Below are 20,916 nucleotides of genomic sequence, written 5' to 3' on the forward strand. Positions count from 1 at the left end.
GAGCACTAATGTGTTGATATCGTCTTGTGGTCTTCTGGCTGCATGATCTCACCCACCAAGGGAGAAAGTGGGATCGACTGTAGTCTGTAGCACCAGCGCCATTGCCACTGTGATCAAGTTGATATAGTGATTTGTTTTGGTGGTCAAAGCAGCAGCAGCTTTCATTTCGGGAGGAAACCCCACAGCGGTCAGAGCGCGGCTGTGGCTTGGCGTTTCTTCCAAAAGTTCTTCATAAGGGTTGATGTGAAGTCACAAAACACATAACCAAGTCTTTACATGGTCTGTAAGCAGTGGTAGTTTGGGTTTTTCTTCCCAGACTGGATTAAGGAAGGTCACACTGGTGGGGGAAAAAAATCGTTGTTACAGTGTATGTGTGTGGTCATTGAAGGCCTGAGGTGCTGTGAGTAAAGATTTGTACTCATGTTATTCATAAATCTTGGTGTGAGGTTTGAAAAATAAGGAAGAGCTAGATATTTTCAATCCTTTGATGCTCCTTTCATCTCTTCTCCTCTTCTACATTTCTCTACATTTTCCATCATTCTGCAGCTATTCTCTCTATTGCCTGCAGTATACCTTCACCTAAGCCAACTTTTTGTCACACAGTTTTTTATTTCTTTTTTGACAACATTGCTCTATTATATGCAAGTCTTTTGCTGCTGCACAATCCAATCTATGTGGAGGTAGAGGAGGTCGGCTTGTTCATATCGAATTCTCAGTTGTAACTGCGTTGTACTGTAAGTTTTGATGTATGTTTGGGTGAGTATTTCTGATATTTGGGGTAGTTTTCTTTTTCTCATTTGTATTTATATGACTCTGTCCCTCAGGTTGAGCACTGGAGAGGGAGATGGAGCATGGTGTCCTGCAGGAGCGGTTTTCCCCAGTGGATCAGAATATCTCCAGGTACTCAGTTTAATTTGATTGATTTGCATGATTCGAATGTATGCTTGGATAAATTCTTAAGCATAACATTTAATTGTAAAATACTGTTTTATTATTTTTTATCGGATATAATATTCAGACAGTTTAGGTTAAGAAATGTACACATAAGAAATCAAATGAAATGTATAAAACACAAATTTATTTGGGAATGTTTGCCAGGCTCCTTTTCACTAAATTTGTAATTCTTGCTAAGCTAAGCAAATAACTGCTGACTATAGATTTTAAAAGAGATGAAGCAAATTTCCCAAAATGTCCACTTAAAACTTTAAATTCATGTTAAATCATATATCTCAGAAATCCGTGTATACATTTCCTAATCATGTGTTTTTCGTCTCCTACAGGTTGACCTGCATAAACTCCACTTCCTGGCTCTGGTTGGTACCCAGGGTCGTCATGCTGATGGGCACGGTCAGGAGTTCGCCCGCAATTATCGGCTCCGTTATTCCCGAGACGGAGTGAAATGGATGACCTGGAAGGACCGGTGGAGCCAGGAAGTAAGCAGCATGTAATTGTTTGTAGTGTATTGCAGAGGTTTGTTAGTGTGTTTCATGTGTATGCCAATGAAGGAAAGTGACAGTGTGAATGTCATTAAAACACCTTTATGTCATTTTCACAAGGAATACAGTTGAGGCTGATGTTTCCAATTTTGATAGAAAACAGGTTTATATTCTGTGGCTGTTTTTAATATAAATGGCCGTTAAATACAGATTGCTGAATTATTAATCTGGATTTGATTTATTTATTATTATTTTGGAAGTAGAGGAGTTAAGCAATGTGCCAGCTCAACTTTATCTAGAAAAGTTTCTGTTCAGGCAAAAGCAGCCCTCACTGTTTGACTTGTCAACACCATGCAATAATGTCTTACCTTGTGCACAGAGAAGCAGGTCTTTATGCTTGGTCAGTGTCCAACATTTTCTTTAGTGCACTGTGTTTTGTAACCCTCCTACATGATTGCATGGCAAGTTAGAATCCCAACTACCAATGTTGTAGAGAAAGAATCACATGGTTTGTTTTTGGTTTTCAATATATTATTTCAGAACATAAGAGAAACATTTATTCATCCCCCAACAGACAAATTAACAAGGCCATGCAACAAATATAAAAAAAAAAATTGAAAGGCAATGCAAATTTTCCAGCAAAGGCTTTCCTGACAAAGACTGCACCCCAGACTCTGTTATCTGTCAATCTTTACTCCTTTGTGTTCATTGAACTCTCTTAGATAAATATAATTTAAAGATGCATGCTGAATAATAAGTCTGAGCCTTAAGGCCAAATCCATTCAATCCTGCAGGTTACAGGGGAGACGAGCAATGTTCTGTCTGATTGAAAATGTGTATTTTTTTCCCCTCAGGTGGTGTCAGGGAATGAGAACACCTATGATGTTGTGCTGAAAGACCTGGGCCCTCCGATTGTGGCACGCATGGTGCGCTTTTTCCCCCTGGCTGACCGGGTTATGAGTGTGTGCCTTCGGGTTGAGCTCTATGGTTGTGTTTGGAACGGTAAGCATTTTGTGAAGAAGAGGAACACATACAGAGACCAGAGGATAAACAGATAAAATGCGCTTTTATTTCTTTAGACTTAGATATTCATTCAGTTAGTTCATTCTGAGGCATGCCCTCCAGACCTTGATAAATCACATCACATTCTATAAGGTGATTGTGACTCGCTTATCTTTTATCCTAGATTTACTCCTTTGGCGCCAGAGGGACAGGAGGGAATTTGTAGGATGGTAATGATTACGAGTGAGCGTTTTTCGCAATACATCCCCATGCATTAATTCAAGGCGTTGCATCAAATTTATAGCCTTAGTGGGGTTCACTCAAATAAAAGAAACCACACTAGAGATGAAATGTGTTGGTCTCCATGTTTCCTGGAGCACAAGGCTGACGGGGAATTTACGACCGGCTCACCTCCTCTCCTTTCCCCATCCACCTCCCTCAGACAGCATCATGCTGCCTGTAAATCAGAGCTGTCACTGAAGCTAAAAGCTACAGTTCCCAGTTTGTGTCCTCTGGGAGAGCATCTCTGTAAAATATGATGTGACGTGGATGGTGATGCAGTGGTGCTCAGTTCATACACAAGTGAGGGATTATAGAGAATCTTGAAAATGTCAAGATGTTTGCATATTCATCGACTTATATCATCTTCATCAGATATGGCGGCTCAGTGTCTGTCCTGGGCTTATATTTGAACCCCAGCCCCTTTAAATATCTAAGTGCATAATAGCACACATAGACAGACATGTGCAAACAGAGTATTAATGAACTATGTGAAGCGTTGTATATTATGGGTAGAAGCGGGCTGTGGTCTGTGTTGCTGACGTCACCTCTGTTCTCGGGGAGTGGACTGATTAGCTGTATATTGGAGCAGAGGGTCTTGAGTTTCACTAGCTAATTGTGGCCTGGGTTCAGCAGGCCTGAGCTGCAGACCTCTTTGTTTGTTTTACTATTTAAAAAAACCCATCTGTAACCGTTTTTCAGCAGTGATTATTATAAAATGTTGGCTCCCTGTACCTGTGGCTTCGCACAATGACAAATATTAAAACAATTATAAAAAGCAGCTTGTGCATCTTTCTCTTTAATTTTAAATTGTAAAGTGCATTTTCTATATCAACAATAGCATGAATGATACAAATTTGTTTTTTCATTCTTATGTCTCACAGATGGGTTGAAAGATTACACAGCTCCAGTGGGTCACGTCATGCACCTGTCTGGCATGCCTATCTATCTAAATGACTCCACTTATGATGGAAGCACTGAGCAAGGGTAAGATATAAAAGACACTCTTTTTGTTTGCGTTTAACTTTTTCATTTCAATGTTTGAGTAAGCATTCACGTCTAATCCTCTGAGTTGTCCAATTTGAAACAACCTCACCTCTAAATTGTAACTGTTTTGTTCAATAAAATCAAAATAAAGATTCACAAGAATGACGGTCAACAATGTGAGGGGCTCAATCAGTGGAATACCAAAGATTCTCTGCAGTGCTGGTCACATCTGTTTGCACTGAAGTGTGGTATAAGCCAAAACCTTTGTTGAAAATGTATTCTGGTGTCCACCTAATCAAAAGGGAATGACATTGTTTTCTTTAAGTTGCTAAGGGATTTGAGGCATGTTTCCTGACTATAATGTTTTGGCAGGGAGCAACGGAGGAATTGGGAGGGTTGCAAAAGGTCCACACTTACATGTGCTGTGTGGTTAATGGGGCTGAAATGTTTTGCTAGTGGTTGAGCTAACACTTTTGATGTAATCCAGACGTATTGTAGCAGATGTGTGTGAGAGAATGAGGTCCTTGGTAAGGGTTTGGAAACCATGTTGAGTTGCTTTTTTTCAGTTCAGTTGTGCGTTTCTGTGGGAGAGAGAGGAATAGGAAAACCGATGTATGGGTGTAACTGGGTGTGAGAATATATGTACTAGCATTTTTGCACGTGTATCTATAAGCTTTTTGATGCATCCCTGCAGTACAAGTGTTCATAAATAGAAAGTGACTTACAGCCCATAGCATTCATCATTATTTCTGCACAGAGCTACATGTAAAAACCCTGTTGTGTGTGTTTGTGTACAGGATGCAGTTTGGAGGCCTGGGTCAGCTCTGTGATGGCGTCCTGGGAGGAGACGACTTCATTCAAACCAAGGAGCTGAGGGTGTGGCCTGGGTATGACTACCTGGGCTGGAGCCGGGAAGCCCTCGGGCAAGGCAGCGTGGATATCGAGTTCCACTTTGAGAAACCGCGTGTCTTCCACAAAATGCAGGTTGGCAGAGAAAGTTTGGCTTGTAAAATAGTGTTGTTGTGTGAAGCAGAATATGAGAGGGTTACGCAGGACATTGTTATCCTGCTGGTATCTCAGACAGCACGGGGCAGCCTGTAAATCAGAGCTGTCATCAGGGCTAAAAGCTGCAGTTCCTGGTCAGTGTCTGCAGGGAGACCATCTGTGTAAACTATGCTTTGATGTGAATAATGAGGCATTGCAAGCCATAGATTATAAAAAGTCGACACAAGATCAAGTTTTACACATTCAGTTTCTTATTGAATCTCATTTGTTATTAGGTGGCTGTAAAGTGTCTTTATTGTGTTAATGTGTCAGAGGGTCATGCAGGTGAACTGTAATTTAAGAGAAATGTCTTTGTGGCTGAGTGGTTAATTATAAATGCAGTGTCCCTGATCTGATTCTGGCCAAGGGCAGTGGTTAAAAGTCATGTCCCTCTCTTCCATTTTTTTTCTGTCTGTGTATGAAAAGGTTCAACACACTGGTTTAAAACATCAGTATACATAGTTAGTTTAAAAAAAAAAAGGAGGAAGGGTGAATTAGCTTTTTTGTATGTGAAGACAAGTGTGCAGACGAAGAACAGTTTATTAATAAATTCATTGATTTAGGTAATTGATTATCCCATTAGTACAAGACAAGGATGTCATTGTGATAATGTCTAGACATTAGGCCGGCTTTTGTTTTTTTTCATTTGATGTTGCCCGACCTCTAAAAGAAACTCTTAACAGTAGGGTTGTGTTTGCTTCTTTTAAACAACAATGACTTTGTTCTCCAGAAACAAGCATTTTGACTGGAATAGCTCCGCTGCCATTTAATTAGTTTTAATGTGCCATTGTTTATCATGGGACAGTGCATTTGAGCACGCCTTCTGGGTGCCACTGAGTTTCATCACAGTCTGTTTGTGCGTCTGTGTGGCTTTTGGGGTTAGTTTGTGGAGCAACAAGAGTGGATGAGAATATGAAGCAAGCCAGTTTGAGTTATAACTGTGTTGTCTCTTTGGACGTGGGGAGGAATGTCGGTTTGGGTGGGATTCACCCTATACATGTGCATATTTAACAGCCTGAATCCCCAGTCACTGTTATAAACTGATACGTAAGTTGAGGTTTTGGTTTTGACTGAGATCCAAGCTTTCAGCATATTCCCTTTGCCCTCTTTCCCCTCACATATTCATGATTATTCTAGTGTTTATCAGTTACCTTTAAAAGTTTTCCCAGCGGTAACCCTCGTGTTTTTCCTAGATTTATCCTGTGTTTCCTGTCTTTTCCCAAGAGGTTTTCCCACACTAACCTCAGCTGACATATGCTGTTATGTTAGCCTGGCGGAGCGGATATGTCAGACACAGGTCAAACAAATAAAGAGCGGCAACCTAAACCTAATTTTGGCTTGACTTGACTCTGTAGTTCCTTAACCTACACCTAATCACTCCCCAAAGGGAAATGTGCCCTTTGACTTTTTTGTCGTTCATAACCTAAACTTCCTCTTTTAAAGACTGGAGATAATCGTCTGATTAGATTTTGGAAATCATGTTCAACATTTCTTTGCAAGCGCACACTGAAGACGGTGCAAAAGAAGTCATAGGGAGCTCGTAGTGTAGGTTAGATTTATGAGAAAACAAGTCACATAATGAATGCAATGTTATTGTCTCAAACCAAGCTTTATGCATGTCATTGGAGCATTAATCCCTAAATGAGTGCTAAATGACCTTGGTTCTGCTGACTTATTAGACCCCCCACCACTTTCACAAAGATACAGTACACAACCCCTCTCCTCATTTTGTCCCCTTGAAGATCTAATCCATTACACGTCAACCTAGCATCTGGTGCAGCTGTTCTCCCTGCGCCTCATGTGTGTCTTTTATTAACATATGGATTAGATTAGAGCGGCTGGCCTCGCAGTAAGTGTGAGGTTAATAGCTGACCTGTAAGAACAGCTCTAACACTACCCCTTCTCCCCCACCCTCTCCTCTTTAATTTTCTATCTCTCACATCTACAGTATAGATTTGACCTCTGTCTCTCTCATTTAAAAGCCCTCCATCTTCCTCCATACACATTTTGTTCCTCCATCCAGCAACAATGACGTCTTGTATATTAGCTCAGCTTTTATGGATACCCTCCTCTTTGGCCTTTCCTTGCTTGTAAAGTTGGGAAAGCTATATAATCTGCTCACCTTCTTCAGTTTTCTGTCATACATGTTTCATCCTTTTTTTCTCTTCTTTGTTCTAATTTTCTACATTTTTAGTCCTACTCAGCTTTAACTTGAGCCAAAGCAATTTCGGGTTGAACAGGATGAGAATGTCTCATTAATTGCTTTGTTTTAATTGAACCTCCAGCATCTCCATGAATAATAAATGGCCCAACTTTCAAGCTAATTTAGAGGTGTGGGTAGTTAAAGGATTGTCCAATATCTCTTCAACTGCCCTCTTTCTGTTCCTTTGTCTTCTTATACGTTTTCCTCATTCATCTAGGTGCACAGTAACAACCGCCATACCCAAGGTGTGCGAGTCTTCAGCAAGGTCGAGTGTCTTTTTAAACCTAACATCCTCCAGCCTTGGTCTTCTCCTGCCCTCACTCTGCCTGTGCCCCTCGAGGACCTTAAGGACCCCTCCTCACGACCCATCTCCCTCCCGCTGGGGGCCCGGCCGGCTCAGATCCTGCGCTGCAAATTCTTCTTTGCTGACCAATGGCTGCTCATCAGCGAGATATCCTTCCTCTCTGGTAGGAAGAAGTGTTAAAGTTGTATGTAATTTTTTCTCCCACTCTAACAGGCAGTTTTTCTTCCATTGTGGCTTTGCACTTGCGCCAGACATGTCTTACAGTAGCAACTAAGTCTGGCACCGTCCAGGAGAGATTTGGCTTAGTCAAAACAATAGATACATTAGACAGCAGTGACAGGAGAAGAAATACCTGAAAAAGACTTCTGTACTGTGGGTGGAAGTCTGATCAGTACTCTTTAAATGCTAAAAGTAATGAATTAAGAGACGTTAAATCTAATGAGCTTGTTTTGTTCCCTAACTGTGACATCATCAGAATTAAGTTTTTGCCCTGGCTGTGTGCTGTTAATTGGTTGAAGGTATCAGCATTTTTTACAGTCGAGGACCATTTGCCATCTCTGGAGGGGATTCAGCAGAAAAATAATGCTTTTGTGCCCAAAATGCAGTTTGTGAAGAAAACACAACAAGGGAAAGAAGCAGAAAAGTTAAACTAAGCATTTTAGAAATAAGCAGACCTACTGTGAATGTAGATGTTGCATCAGTTGTTATTAATAGTCTTTTTATTCTAATTCTAGAAGTTGACCAGCATCAGAGTCAGTCCACACTTTTTTCAATTAACCACCCATGCATCAAAAAGACAGGGGCTTTCAATATCTTTCTCGAAGATGGGTTGCCTATCTGATAGAAAGTCAGATGTGGGACCCCTCTGCTGCTCTCCACCTGAGATTGCTTTGACTAATTAAACTGTCCCCTTGACTCAAATACTCTTATCAGGTGTGGCGTGATAAGAATCAGTGAAGTGCTCGATAATCTCATCAGACTCTGGAGGCTGAAATGTTTGTTTTGTCTTGTGTTGAGCGGTCTGGCATTTTGTGGTTGCTGCTGGACTCCGGCCAGATTCCGTCCTGCTTTAAGGGTCCTGTCATTGGCTGCCAAATGATTTAATATGAGCCGATCTGACTTTCATTTGGTACTCTGGTAACAGAACGTGGTTGTTTGTATTTTTGCAACATCTGCACCTGGTTGACGAGCTTTACATAAGTAAAAAAATCAGCTCATTTTGCAAGTTTAAACCTTAAGAGCAAAGGTTAGTTGGCCACTTAACAGTAACCATTTGTCATTACACAATCATTCAGATTAGTCAACAAGGAATGGATGAATTCCCAGTCAAAAACAACGTTATTAACATAATCGCTAGGGAAGAATATTGTTTCTCTGGAAACACAACCAGCTGTGACCACAACCCACTGTTTCCCAACAGCGAAGGACAAGCTGACGGTGTGAGCTGCCATATAGAAACCCCCTAAACATATCAAACATGATCCATTTTGATCACATTTTCTCTTCCTCTTTCGATCCAGAGCCGTTTGAGGAAGATGCAACAGAAAAGGGTTCATTTCCTCCTAATCTCCCAAAGATTCCGACCACCACTTCTTCTTCTTCTCTTCTCAACCACACCGCCTCCTCTACCACATCAGGTCGCAGTTCCTCCAACACCACCGCCGACCCATCTGGTGAGTCCTCTTCACTACACAGCCCCGTGTCTTCCTGTCTTCACCATCTTTCTTTCCATCAAACATCCTTTCTAAGTTTTCACTCTCATCACCTACCATACTGCTTCATCTACATCTCCCCCTGCTCTCTCTTCTTATTCCCCTGATCTCTCCTTCAGCCCTTCCGACTCTTCTCTCAAGTTGTGATGAGTGTGAGCATGTCGGCAGTGTGTCTAAGCCGTGTGTCTAAAGCATAGCCAAAGGCAGGCGGTGCCAAAGGAGGCCCATATCTGTGAAGCAGTCCTATTTATCACAAGCTCTGAAATCCTTTGGCGTTACACCAACTTTTCCTTGATGTAAAGTCGACACTGAATGTTTATCTTATGGATTTAATTGTACATAAAGCAGGAAAGATCTACCTAAAATGAGGAATTCTTGGTGTGAACTCTATGGGATTTTCATAAATATGGATTAACGGCTGTCCATGATTTCCTCTCATCACCCTCTTCGGAGTCTTCTTCACCACTTCTCTTCTCACACATTCCCTCTTTGTCCATCCCTCGCTCCTCCAGAACCCCCCACCACCACCAACCTTTTCATGACGGACACCACTGGTAACTGGACGCTGTCAGGTGAGAGAGCAAAAAAAAGAGGAAGGGAGGATGAACCAAGGGACAGGAGCTAGTCACATCTGCTCTGGCCCTCCTCCAGTATCTTAAAACTGTCCCTCTGCTGAGAATAAAGTGTAATGAAGGAGGGATTACAGGGGCAGGCTTTGGCACTGTACTCTGTCCCCTGGGTTCTAAGATATACAGCTGTATGGAAAACACTAACTGAGATGTAGTGCATTATATATATGTACAATAACAACTCTCTTCCTGCGGTCTCACTAGCTGCATGGTATTTTCAGGGTCTCTGTTGTACACTGTTAGACAATAACAGGCCTTTTAAAAAGATGGAAATGTTTTATTGTGGCGTGTTTGCTGCTTTGTCCTTGTTACTGGCTGCGGTTGGACGGCTTTGTTTGGGTTTATTTATTACGTGCATGGTGTTGAACCGAGAGAAAGGGGGTGTTCTCTGTTCTAACAGTGCCTTGTGTAAATCTTTGGTTTTCCTGTGTGAGGGCATACATGCACATAAAAGCATCATGTATGTGTGGTATGTGTGTCTGTTTCTGATCTCTTCAACTGAGTTATTTGTTCCAAACCATCACTGTAAAAGTGTTTGTGAAGAGTTTGTTTATGAGTGAAATTTACACCAAACTATTCAGAGGAAACCTAACATGGTTTTATCCCTCAGACAAATAACATGCTGCATTTAATCTTCAAAGGAGTCAAAATATCTGTAATTTGGATAAATAGTTGACTACAAAGCTTCCGAGAAGATAACAGTGTTCGCATTGTGTTCACATAACAGCGGGCTCTGAGAAGCCCTGTGGTATGAGTGGGCATATTGGATACATACTCAAACAGACAATCCCCATCAGATGGGTTCATAAGCCTGCTGAAGCGTTGCTGGTGTGCGTGACCCCACAGCGAGTGCGTGACTGTGCTGAAAGAGCCAAAGCTCTCAGACTGAACAGTGATCATGTCAGCCTGTGGTTGCACACATACACAAAAAGGAATCCACCCACATAACACCAAACTCATAAATAACAGCAGGTTTCACATGTACAATCAAATGTATTAATACTAACATCAAATTTCCTTCTCTAGATCCAGAATTTGCTGCACAGACTCCGAGGGCAGGACTTCCCGTAGCCAAGGATGACAGCAGTAATACAGCTATATTGATTGGCTGCCTGGTGGGCATCATTCTTCTGCTGTTGGCTGTGATTGCTGTCATTCTGTGGAGGCAGTACTGGAAAAAGATACTGGGCAAAGTGAGTCAAGATGAAGGTCACATGCAATGACTTTGTTTAATTTTTAGGCCGTCTTTTTTATGTGCAGTTTGGCTGTAAATTAACTTTACCTGCAGGTTTCTCAAGTAAATGTTTAGCAGCCTTTAAGAGTCAGTTCACATCTTTTGTTTTCGCCCCTTGTGGTATCTAGTTTTAGCTTTATTATTTACTTCTAACATCTATCGCAGAGGTTTCTGTAACTCCTCTCGAGCATTAAAGATTAGGTTCATTAAAAAAAAAACTTGTTGCTTTCGCCAAAACAGTGGTCTCTCTAGAGAACCTATAGATTTTCTGTTTAGAGGGTTTATTACTTCCTACAATATACATAACACAGAGTGAGAAAAAGATTTATTGGACTGACTTGTCCTTTTAACCAAGTTAAAATGATTGATTGCAGGCAGAGATAACTCCTGCCAGTTTTTGGCAGCTTAGCTCTCAATCTCCATCTGGATGTTTTATGGGAATCCTTTTACATTAACTTCTAATGGTTCAAAGATTAGTGGGTATTTTCACTGATCGATCCCCATCTGCTAAAGGGATTTAAATCACTGATGAATTTAAACTCAGATGCCAGCTTATGAGGTTTTCCTAGTTAGCACAAATGTAGTCTAATACAGAAATCCTCTAATTACGCTTACCTTCATGAATCATGTTGAAAAAAAAAAGATTTCAGTGGTAGTTTGTGTCTCCTTTAAATTGTGTTATGATATATTAAAAGCTGTAGGTCCTTATATACAAATTACTTACCATCAATGATAGAAATATATCAGACTAGTTATATAAGTTGAATACATTCTTCTCTAAAACTAGACATATTATATTATACTGCATGGGTTTTACCCAGTTGTACCCAGAAAACTGGCAACTGAGTTTGTATAACCTAAATTCATTCTCTGCCCTTCCAGGCTCAGGGAAGTCTTTCCAGTGATGAGCTGCGGGTTCACCTGTCAGTCCCGTCAGATAACGTTGTCATCAACAACACACACAGCTACTCGAGCCGCTACCAACGCATCCACACATTCCCTGATGACCGCGACCATGACAGAGAGGGAGAAGGAGAGTACCAAGAACCAAGCGCTCTGCTACGGCCAAGGGATCAGAGAGACAGCACAGGTAAGTTATACAAGCCCAGTTCTTCTTTTTTAAACTTTGTTTAACCAGGAGAAAACTCATTCAGATAAAATACTGTATGTCTTTTTGCCGAGAGTTTCCTGGTGGAGACATGCAGCAGCACTGTTAACAAAGTTTCTGACAAACATTGAGAAGTCATCCAAACAAACATAGTGTTAAATACATGAATACATTAAAAGACATGAAATAAACACGTAAAACAGCAATCAAAAATATCTTAGGTAGAACATATACAGCCAGATGTGCCTGCCTCCAAGTGATTAACTTTAAAAGCATCCTGGACCTAGTTCATGAAGTACAGATCTTTTTGTAATGTGCTCCAAGTAAAGGGAGCAGCAAACTTAAACACCTTAATTCACACTTCAGTTCTGACCTTTGGAACAGACAGTAAGAATAGGTGTTGGGACTTTTGAGATTGTAAGTCCCCATAATTTTCTTACTGATGTAGGTTAGACAGTATAAAGGAAGCAAACCCAGGATAGACTTTAAAATATGAGAAGGCCAGTGTTTTCAAGGTTACGTTTGGACAAAGACGACCATCCAACATGGACATACTGGATTGATGAGGGCTTTAAATTTAGTGATGAACCTCAAAGCTCCATGATCTATGGTGTCCAGTGCATGTAAGCTTTGTGATGAGACGTTGTTTATTAGACATCTTCATAGTCCTTTATAGCGTGACAACATACCACATGTTAAATACATGTTGGCAGAGATTGATGCATAGTCAGCCACACACAAGTGGCATGGAGAGAATGGATAATGAAAAACAATGAGACATTCCACATGTAAAGAATTGTATTTTCTACAAACATGTATGTGGTTTGTATGGATGGCTTCATGTCTGTGTTCATGATTTTGCAACCTCCATTTGTTATTAGTACCAATAAGCCAGCCGCAGGAGAAAAATGTGGCATGCGTATCAAGCAAACTGTGGTGTAATGATATATTTCACCACACCAAACAAAAGTAAATCAAACTAAGCATCCCGCAAGGAAGACTGCCACAAAAAAAGATGCACGGCACAGAGGGGGCACAAAAGAGCTATTGTTCTAAGAAAAGAGAAGAAAGAGAGAAGAGAGAAGAGGGAAGAGAAAAAAAGCAGTAAAGAAAGTAAAAGCATTCCTTCACTTGCATTACACAACAGGAGGGGCTGCATGTCGTTTTTTACAAGGCGCCTGTGAGTTTGAAATAACATGTGTAACAGAAACATTATTTTATCCACTGGTTTTTGTTATGTTTGGTTGTGTGTAACTATGCCTGTTCTTGCTTTGCTCTTTTGTTCGCCATGTGTCATTGCAACCCTTCTCCTTCCATGTATCATAATGGATTTGCTAACATGCTAATGGTTGTTGATGTGTTTTTTCTTTGTATGTTTTTTTGTGTCTTGTGCAACCTTTGTATGATCCAAACCATTACTCCTTTGTTTATCCCGCCTCGTCCTGTGTGTGCGTGTTTGTGTGTGTTTATGTGTGCCAGTCTTGCTGTTAAAAAACAACCCAGCATATGACCTGCTCATGTCAGATCACAGAAAAGGTGCAAGATCCCTGGTAGTCCCCAGCACCTCTCAGGCTCAGGAAAAGAGCCTCAATGTGCCTCAGGGTAAGCAACCTTAGACTGAGCCTGCACAGTCAGGAGAGGACCCCACCTCTCTTGTTTACTACCTTTCTGTCAAGGGTTTGGTAATTAGAAGAGCAGTTATATGATTAATCTATTTTGCATGTGTCTAACACAATCATCCACCTTATTACTTGCATAATTTGTCACTCACTACTCAACATACTTTGTTTGAAGGGATTGTTTGGTATTCGGGGAATTGTACATTTAAACTTCTGTGTTGTCATACTTGCAGCATGGTTCTGTTGATAGAAAATGTGTGTGTTGGTCCATTGTAACAACCCCCAGTGTTGAAAAAAAGAAGCCAATCTACAAAAAACTGCAGTTTCTCAAGTGTCCACTAGAGGCCTACTCCAATAACCAAGACATTTCCATGTAAAATCGCCAGTTTTAACAGATACAAACATGTTTACAGCTTGGTAAAAAAAACACAGTTATGGTCACCATAGCTATAATCTGTACCAGGGGTGATTTGTTTTATACTTCACTGTTTTGTTTATGTTAAGGCTAAGAGTTTTGCATAATTAGGCATAATTAGTGGTTTGGCTGATTTGACTGACAGGAAGGTGCATTATAGCTGTTAGCCAGGAGGCTAGGCTTCACTTCACAAAACTTCACAAACTGTGTTTGTGTTGTTTTCATTGTTTGGAATATGCCAGTTAAATGATGAGCTAGACAGGCATGTTTCAGCAAACAAGGTATTCAATCAGCCCCGCCTAAACGCTACCTCTTTGCCTGATTTCGATTAGTTGGAAGTAGTTGGAGTCAGTTTCCAATATGGTGACTGTTACATGGGCTTCGTAACGCTTCTTCAGACACCCATGGATGACATCACTGAGACAATGTCCATGTTTTATCAAGTTTAAACTTTTAACAAGACCATAGACTTTCTATTTAGAAGTGGATGTAGCCACCATAACTTCACCCATTAGTGTATGAACCACAGCTTTGACACCTCAAAGTTGTCTCCTTGTCTTTGTTTTTGGACCCAGAAGTTATAACAACTGTGAACAAGCATTTATGTCTATATCTGTGTTGACAGGGTGAAGTGGTAGTGACACAATGAATGTAGTTCTGTTTTGAAGAAGACTCCAAACTAACAATGGAGAGGCAAATCTTTTGGAAAATGTTTGCTGAGGCAATAGAGCAAATGAGAAGTTTGGTCATTTTCCCATCTGTGCCCATACTACTGGACTTATTTTTTGATATCAGTGAAGTCACCCCTGCTGGTCATTCGAAGCAACACAGTTTTAAGGCACTTGTGTATTGGCCCCACTTTTGAAAACAAAGCTTCAACTATTATTTACAGTATGTGGTCAACACTGCAATAATACTTGTCATATACCACCATCATGTAAAAGATTTCAATTATTCAGTGACATTTGCTCGCACAACATCTATAAAATCATTCATGGGTCCAAGAGGATGTTTCCCTACTTTTATGATTCCCTGTTTTTTTTAAGGTGCTTAAAGAGCTGCATGCATAGCTGTAGACCATCTTAGCGTCTTTAAAAAAAACAAAACAAATTAGAACATTTCAACTTATGGTAAGGGTTCAGCACATGCCTGGTGTGTGGGTATGTGTTGCATATTTTTCTAAACCGCATAAATCTGAATAGTAACATTAAAATTCAGTATTCACGTCATGGGCTGTGGTGGTGAGTGCACTGAAGCAGAGCCGAAAAGTTTCTTATCTCAGTTATTATGATTGTAACAAAGCTATAACACTTAGTATTCAACAGCAACTCTCCCCACAAGTTTTTGACTTATGTGGGCTGTCAGACCCTCATGGAAGCTGATAGTAATGAATATTAAGCTGTTTAACCTTGATTAAATTAAACCTCTGAGAGGTTTTTTATCAGCAAGAACGACAATAGATTCTAATTGTGTTTAAAACCAGATTAGACCACTACAATTTCCAAGAAATGCTGATTCTGAAGCAAAACTCTGTTCATTGTATTAACTCAGTTTGATAACCTGCATCGCAATCAAAAGAAAACCAGAATTTATGCACAAAGAAAAATGACTGCAAGGCAGATCAGCAGCATATGTGTGTGTAGCCAAGGTCTTTCAGTTGTCCCCAACCTTTCCAACGATCGATGATAAATGGCCGTTTATGGATACAAATAATAAATCCTGTGACAAATTTTAACCTTCACTTTGAATTTACTCCACTAATTTGCCTTCCTCCTCATATTATAGTTTTATTGTTTTGTCCTTTATTTTATTACTCAAGATTTTATATTCATTCTCCACTTTCAGCCTTCATTGTCAGTACAGAACCATGTGACATTTTTACTGTTGTACAAAAAGTTTTGGATTTCTTTGTAAAAGGAAATTTACCGTAATTCAAACTGTCCCTTTAAAACAAGTTGTTTGATTACTTTTCTTAATACAGTATGTGATAGTATCTGATTTATTCACTCAGGCTGTCTGAAGTCAAAACAAAGCTGTATATATTCACTCACTTCCTTCAAAGTTATCTCTTCATTTCATCCACCCTGTCTGTCTTCTCCTCCTCCCTGCAGCCTGTGGTTTGGACTTGGACATGGAGAAAGGTTTCCCTCCAACTCAAGAAGAGCCTCCTCCCTATCCTGGCTCCCCTCCCTACCCCTCCCTGTCTCCTCCTGTGTCTCCCCCGCTACCTCCCAGTGTTCCTCACTATGCTGAGGCAGACATTGTGAGCCTGCAGGGTGTCAGTGGGAACAACACCTATGCCGTGCCTGCCTTGGCCTCCTCGAGCCCTGGGGCTGATGCCACTCCGCTGCCAGAGCTGCCACGGCAATTTCTCATTTTCAAGGAGAAACTTGGAGAGGGACAGTTTGGAGAGGTGAATTATACGCCCCCTACAAAATATATGTTTGGGCTGAAGTCTGATTTAACAATATCTGTATCTGTGTTTATTTATTTGGTGATAGGTTCACCTGTGTGAAATCGAGAGCCCTCAGGACCTTCCCAACCTGGAGTTCCCCTTCAATGTTAGAAAAGGTCGCCCTCTACTGGTGGCAGTGAAGATACTGCGCCCGGACGCCTCTAAGAATGCCAGGTCTGTAATTTCATACACAGCTGAGCCTGGCTTCAGTGTGGTTCACAGTTTTTCTTTTCACTGTTACAGCTTATCTCCAATGTGCTCATGGAACTGCAGCGCTCCCACTGGTCATTTACATTTTAGGACAAGGGGTAGAGTGAGATGTTAATGCCTGACGCAGGAATAAGAAAGCTTGGTAGACACTGCTGTAAAGTCAGTTAGTATCAGGAATTGTTATTGAAAGTAATTTTTGGGTAATTAGACATTAAGCAAATGTAATGTTTTAGTTGTTCTTTTTTTTGCAATTTGAAATTTTATTGGCTTTTAAAAAGCTTCTCAGGTAATATTTGACCTCTAAAGAAGCAGAATGTGAACTTCAGAATCAATTAAATCCTCCAGCCTTAAAATAAAATACAACAAATTCCTTGTAGCGTATGTGTTGTTTACAACTACCTCACATATAAAATCTTCAGCAGCACGGCAGAGATTTAAGCCCAGATTCAGTCCCTTTAGCGCTTCAGAAAAAAAAAAAAAAATCAGGGCCTCTGTGGTTCTCTGGATGTTTGACTCCATTCACCACCTTCTTGTTTGCTTTTGCTCTGCACTATTTTGCACTGGGAAGAAAAACCCAGCTTGTTTAAACTGAAGTGCTGGGAGTGCTGGGTGGTTAGTGAGAGACTGAGCAAAGACTGACCTGCAAAACAAATCAATGAAGTGAAAGGCGAGCAGAGTCTCAGACTGTGGGATTGATTCTTAAGGGCGTCAGCAACCTTCTCACTTGACTGAGTGGTAACATCAAAAAAGCTGCAAAATGACATTAATTATTTTTATGTCATGGCTAAGAAGGAACTTAGTTCTTCATATTAGACATTTAGTTATCCCTTCTTTTCTATATCTATTCTAAATCTAACAGTTTTCTCATATTTCTTCTCTGATCATTTCACTCATCCTTAATGACCTGATAGGAACGACTTCCTGAAAGAGGTGAAGATCCTTTCTCGCCTGAAGGACCCGAACATCATCCGTCTACTGGGAGTGTGTGTGAGCAGCGATCCTCTATGCATGGTCACAGAGTACATGGAGTGTGGAGACTTGAACCAATATCTGTCTCACCGAGTGCTTCTAGACAAGACAGGGCCTTCACACAGCGCGCCAACCATCAGGTAAATCAAAACTTTACTTTATAACAGTTAAAAGGAAACATACAGTAACAGTTTTGATATATTTATCATCCGCTCCATTTGTTAACTTTTTCCCTCAGTTACCCAGCACTCATCTCCATGGCCAGCCAGATTGCATCAGGAATGAAGTTCCTCTCCTCCCTGAACTTTGTGCACCGGGATCTGGCTACCCGCAACTCTCTGGTCGGGGGTGACAAGGGCGAGAGCGGAGAGGATCCGAGTGGTGAACGTCACATCAAGATAGCTGACTTTGGCATGAGCAGGAACTTGTATGCTGGCGATTACTACAGGATCCAGGGTAGAGCTGTGCTGCCAATACGCTGGATGGCCTGGGAGTGTATACTCATGGTGAGAGCACAGACACGAGTGTGTTTGCATCTGATCGTGTGTGAGGGTTGGGCGTTATATTTACTGATCAGAATCAAATTTAGCGTGTTAATGCAGGAGTTTTTAGGTATTCAAGAAATTGGTGAACTTTGAATTGAAAATCTATATCTATTGTACCAAAGCTTTTTTTAATAATTAGTACATTTTTGTCTAATTCAAATATTTATAGGTCACTGAAAAGCTTTTAAACAAGATTAATTGTAAGAACAACACAAACAGGTGGAGAATATTGTACATGAAGACAAGTTGAATCATTAATAATGGTGTACTCTTACTTAAAAAGCTAGTAAACATATAATCCCTTACCATTTGTCACCCTGTCATAAGGATGCTCATCATGAACGTGATACAGATGGAGAGCATGCTGATGAATACAAAGGTTTTTATTTCTGTGTTTTTGTGTTTCACAGGGAAAGTTCACCACAGCAAGTGATGTGTGGGCATTCGGGGTCACTCTGTGGGAGATGCTGAGTGTTTGTCAGGAGCAGCCGTACTCCAACCTCACAGACGAACAAGTCATCGACAACGCTGGCGAGTTCTTCAGAGACCAGGGCAGACAGGTGAGACACAGAGAAAATTAATGGGTTTTAAAATTTGTTTTTGTTTTTTTTAGCATTGAACTTATTTGTGAAACAAAAATTGAACAAAAAAAGGTATTAAATGTATATAAAAGTTTTCTTTCTCTGTCTTTCAGGTGTATCTGAGCAAGCCGGCTGTGTGTCCTCAGGGTCTCTATGAGCTCATGTTGAGCTGCTGGAACAGAGACTGCAAGCTCCGTCCATCCTTCGCCTACATCCACTCTTTCCTCACTGAGGACGCCATGAACATGGTGTGAGGAGAGTTGCACAACAAGGAGAAAGAAAACACTATGGAGGGGGAAATGGCTGGCATGTTTGTGCATCTTTGCTACAGAGGGAGGGTGTGGTGGAGGTGCTGCAGAGCAGAGCAAAGGGAGAGTGGGTTGCTTGCTTTTATATTTGTACTTTTTTTTGGGTGGATGGGGCTGAGACACCGCTGGTTCGGTTTATTTCCACATCAGACCCTTACCCCAAAGCCAAAAGTGAGCTTTTGATGGGCAACAGTCCGAGCTACATTTCACAGAGGTTGGTGGTGGGCGCAGTCTGCATAGGAACTTTCTCTCTACTCAGATACTTAACATGTAAGGAGTGTTTATGTGACTGATGACACAAGAGATGTAGAGGTTAAACATCAGAAAATAATTCAAATAACAACCATAGCAAGCTAGGAAATGAAGAGTTTTTAAGTTTTATGACTTTTACATATTCATCATCTCAAAGACTATACACAGGGTAACAGGTGAAGGTACACAACATACAACTTCTGTCCACTAAACACCCAAAGTTAACTAATTAAAGTTAATGCCCAGTGATCGTCTTAGTATTTATAGTACACAAATCCTGCTGTACACATTTGAATCGGTGTCATCCACTCAGATTCATCCAAAGGTCAGATCTTTTTGCCCACGAGACACAAAATTATAATCAGCTGAAAGTCTTTGATACGACCTTCAGACATCTGTGCTGACTGTTTCCCACATCCAAAGCTTCAACTCAAAGTTATCGTGGACTAATGTGAAATAACCCTGACCAGACAACAGCAGCCCCCCTTCTGTATGTTTGGTCTAAATAACCAACCCCCTCTGAAGTCGAAAAGTCAGAGCCCCATCTCTGAGCCACAGACAGAAGAAAATAATGCCAAATGGACTTCTCAAACCTGACAACAATGGTACAGAAAAGAAGAGTCTGCTGCTGCCACTGAGATGTGACCCGCTAACTGGAACATCTTTTCCAAGCAGAGACAACAATGCCAGCTGGAGCAGCGGACACAAAGTCTTCAGATAAGTTTGCTCGGGTGTTTTGGGCAATTGTTTCGTGTCTGACTGTGATCGAGACACAAAGGATAGAGGTAAAATTCCAAAACCAGCTGCACTTTAAATCCTACATGCACATCTCTAGCAACGACAAAACTCTTCTCTGTGAGGGGCGTGAGATGATTCCTGTTGACTTGGATTCAAATGTTTCAAACCTGCAAAAATGTCAAATATTTTCAAGGAGAGATCAAATTCAGGACAGTCTTTCTGCCTTTCTCTCAAGAGGCCAAAACAATAAGATGTAAAATATTATTTTAGAACATGGATTGGCACCATCAGTTCATCTCATATTAAATGTATGAAAACATTTTGTTTCGTTTGTTGAGACATGTTTCCTCATCAAATCAGCTTTTGCTCATCCATACACATTACCATAACATGCAGTTATGGTATCTGAGTCCTGATTTGAGTGTGAATACCATTAACTTCTGTATTATCCGGTGTAAGTACATTAAGCTGACTGCGGTAGAATCAATCATCTACCTTACTGATTGTTTAGCACTGTAAATCAGTCCTGAGATGATCATCAAGTAATACATGTTTACTGATTGTGAATGGTCCTGACAACTAAGTCATTTTGATACACTGTAGTTCAACTAAACCCATATTTTTATATATATACTGTATGTATTTTGTCCTTAGTGTCTCTGAACTTGATCATTATAGTATGTACATATTTTAAGGACAGAAGTGTCATTTCCTTTACCAATATATGGAAAACTCTTTGTTACATTTGGGGTCTTCTGTATCTCTGTAGAACGCTTGCTACCTTGATGCTATTGTAATTCATTGTCTATTTTTGTAGATGTTTTAATAAAGTAAACCTTTTCAGATATACCAGGATCAATCAATCATTATTTGTATAGCTCCAATT

General features: G+C 40.6%; 1 protein-coding gene across 4 annotated transcripts in view; it reads left to right on the plus strand.

Annotated features, from left to right (window-relative positions):
* The window catches only part of ddr1 (discoidin domain receptor tyrosine kinase 1), a 41,724-nt gene extending 20,847 nt beyond the window's left edge, over positions 1-20,877 (plus strand). For 2 of the 4 annotated variants that reach the window (XM_065957848.1, XM_020649098.3), the window contains 17 exons: positions 825-900; positions 1,281-1,433; positions 2,291-2,438; positions 3,602-3,704; positions 4,502-4,688; positions 7,169-7,418; positions 8,776-8,928; positions 9,480-9,539; positions 10,623-10,789; positions 11,713-11,920; positions 13,418-13,540; positions 16,084-16,385; positions 16,474-16,601; positions 17,549-17,746; positions 17,845-18,112; positions 18,562-18,711; positions 18,846-20,877. In XM_065957848.1, coding sequence (XP_065813920.1) covers positions 825-900; positions 1,281-1,433; positions 2,291-2,438; positions 3,602-3,704; positions 4,502-4,688; positions 7,169-7,418; positions 8,776-8,928; positions 9,480-9,539; positions 10,623-10,789; positions 11,713-11,920; positions 13,418-13,540; positions 16,084-16,385; positions 16,474-16,601; positions 17,549-17,746; positions 17,845-18,112; positions 18,562-18,711; positions 18,846-18,986 — 2,815 coding nt within the window. In that variant the 3' untranslated portion in view covers positions 18,987-20,877. The remainder of the gene's footprint in view (positions 1-824; positions 901-1,280; positions 1,434-2,290; positions 2,439-3,601; positions 3,705-4,501; positions 4,689-7,168; positions 7,419-8,775; positions 8,929-9,479; positions 9,540-10,622; positions 10,790-11,712; positions 11,921-13,417; positions 13,541-16,083; positions 16,386-16,473; positions 16,602-17,548; positions 17,747-17,844; positions 18,113-18,561; positions 18,712-18,845) is intronic. The other 2 variants (XM_065957850.1, XM_065957849.1) reach the window with 2 other exon arrangements.
* Positions 20,878-20,916: the final 39 nt, after the last annotated feature.

Source organism: Labrus bergylta, chromosome 8, assembly GCF_963930695.1.
Source record: "Labrus bergylta chromosome 8, fLabBer1.1, whole genome shotgun sequence".
Classification (NCBI taxonomy): domain Eukaryota; kingdom Metazoa; phylum Chordata; class Actinopteri; order Labriformes; family Labridae; genus Labrus; species Labrus bergylta.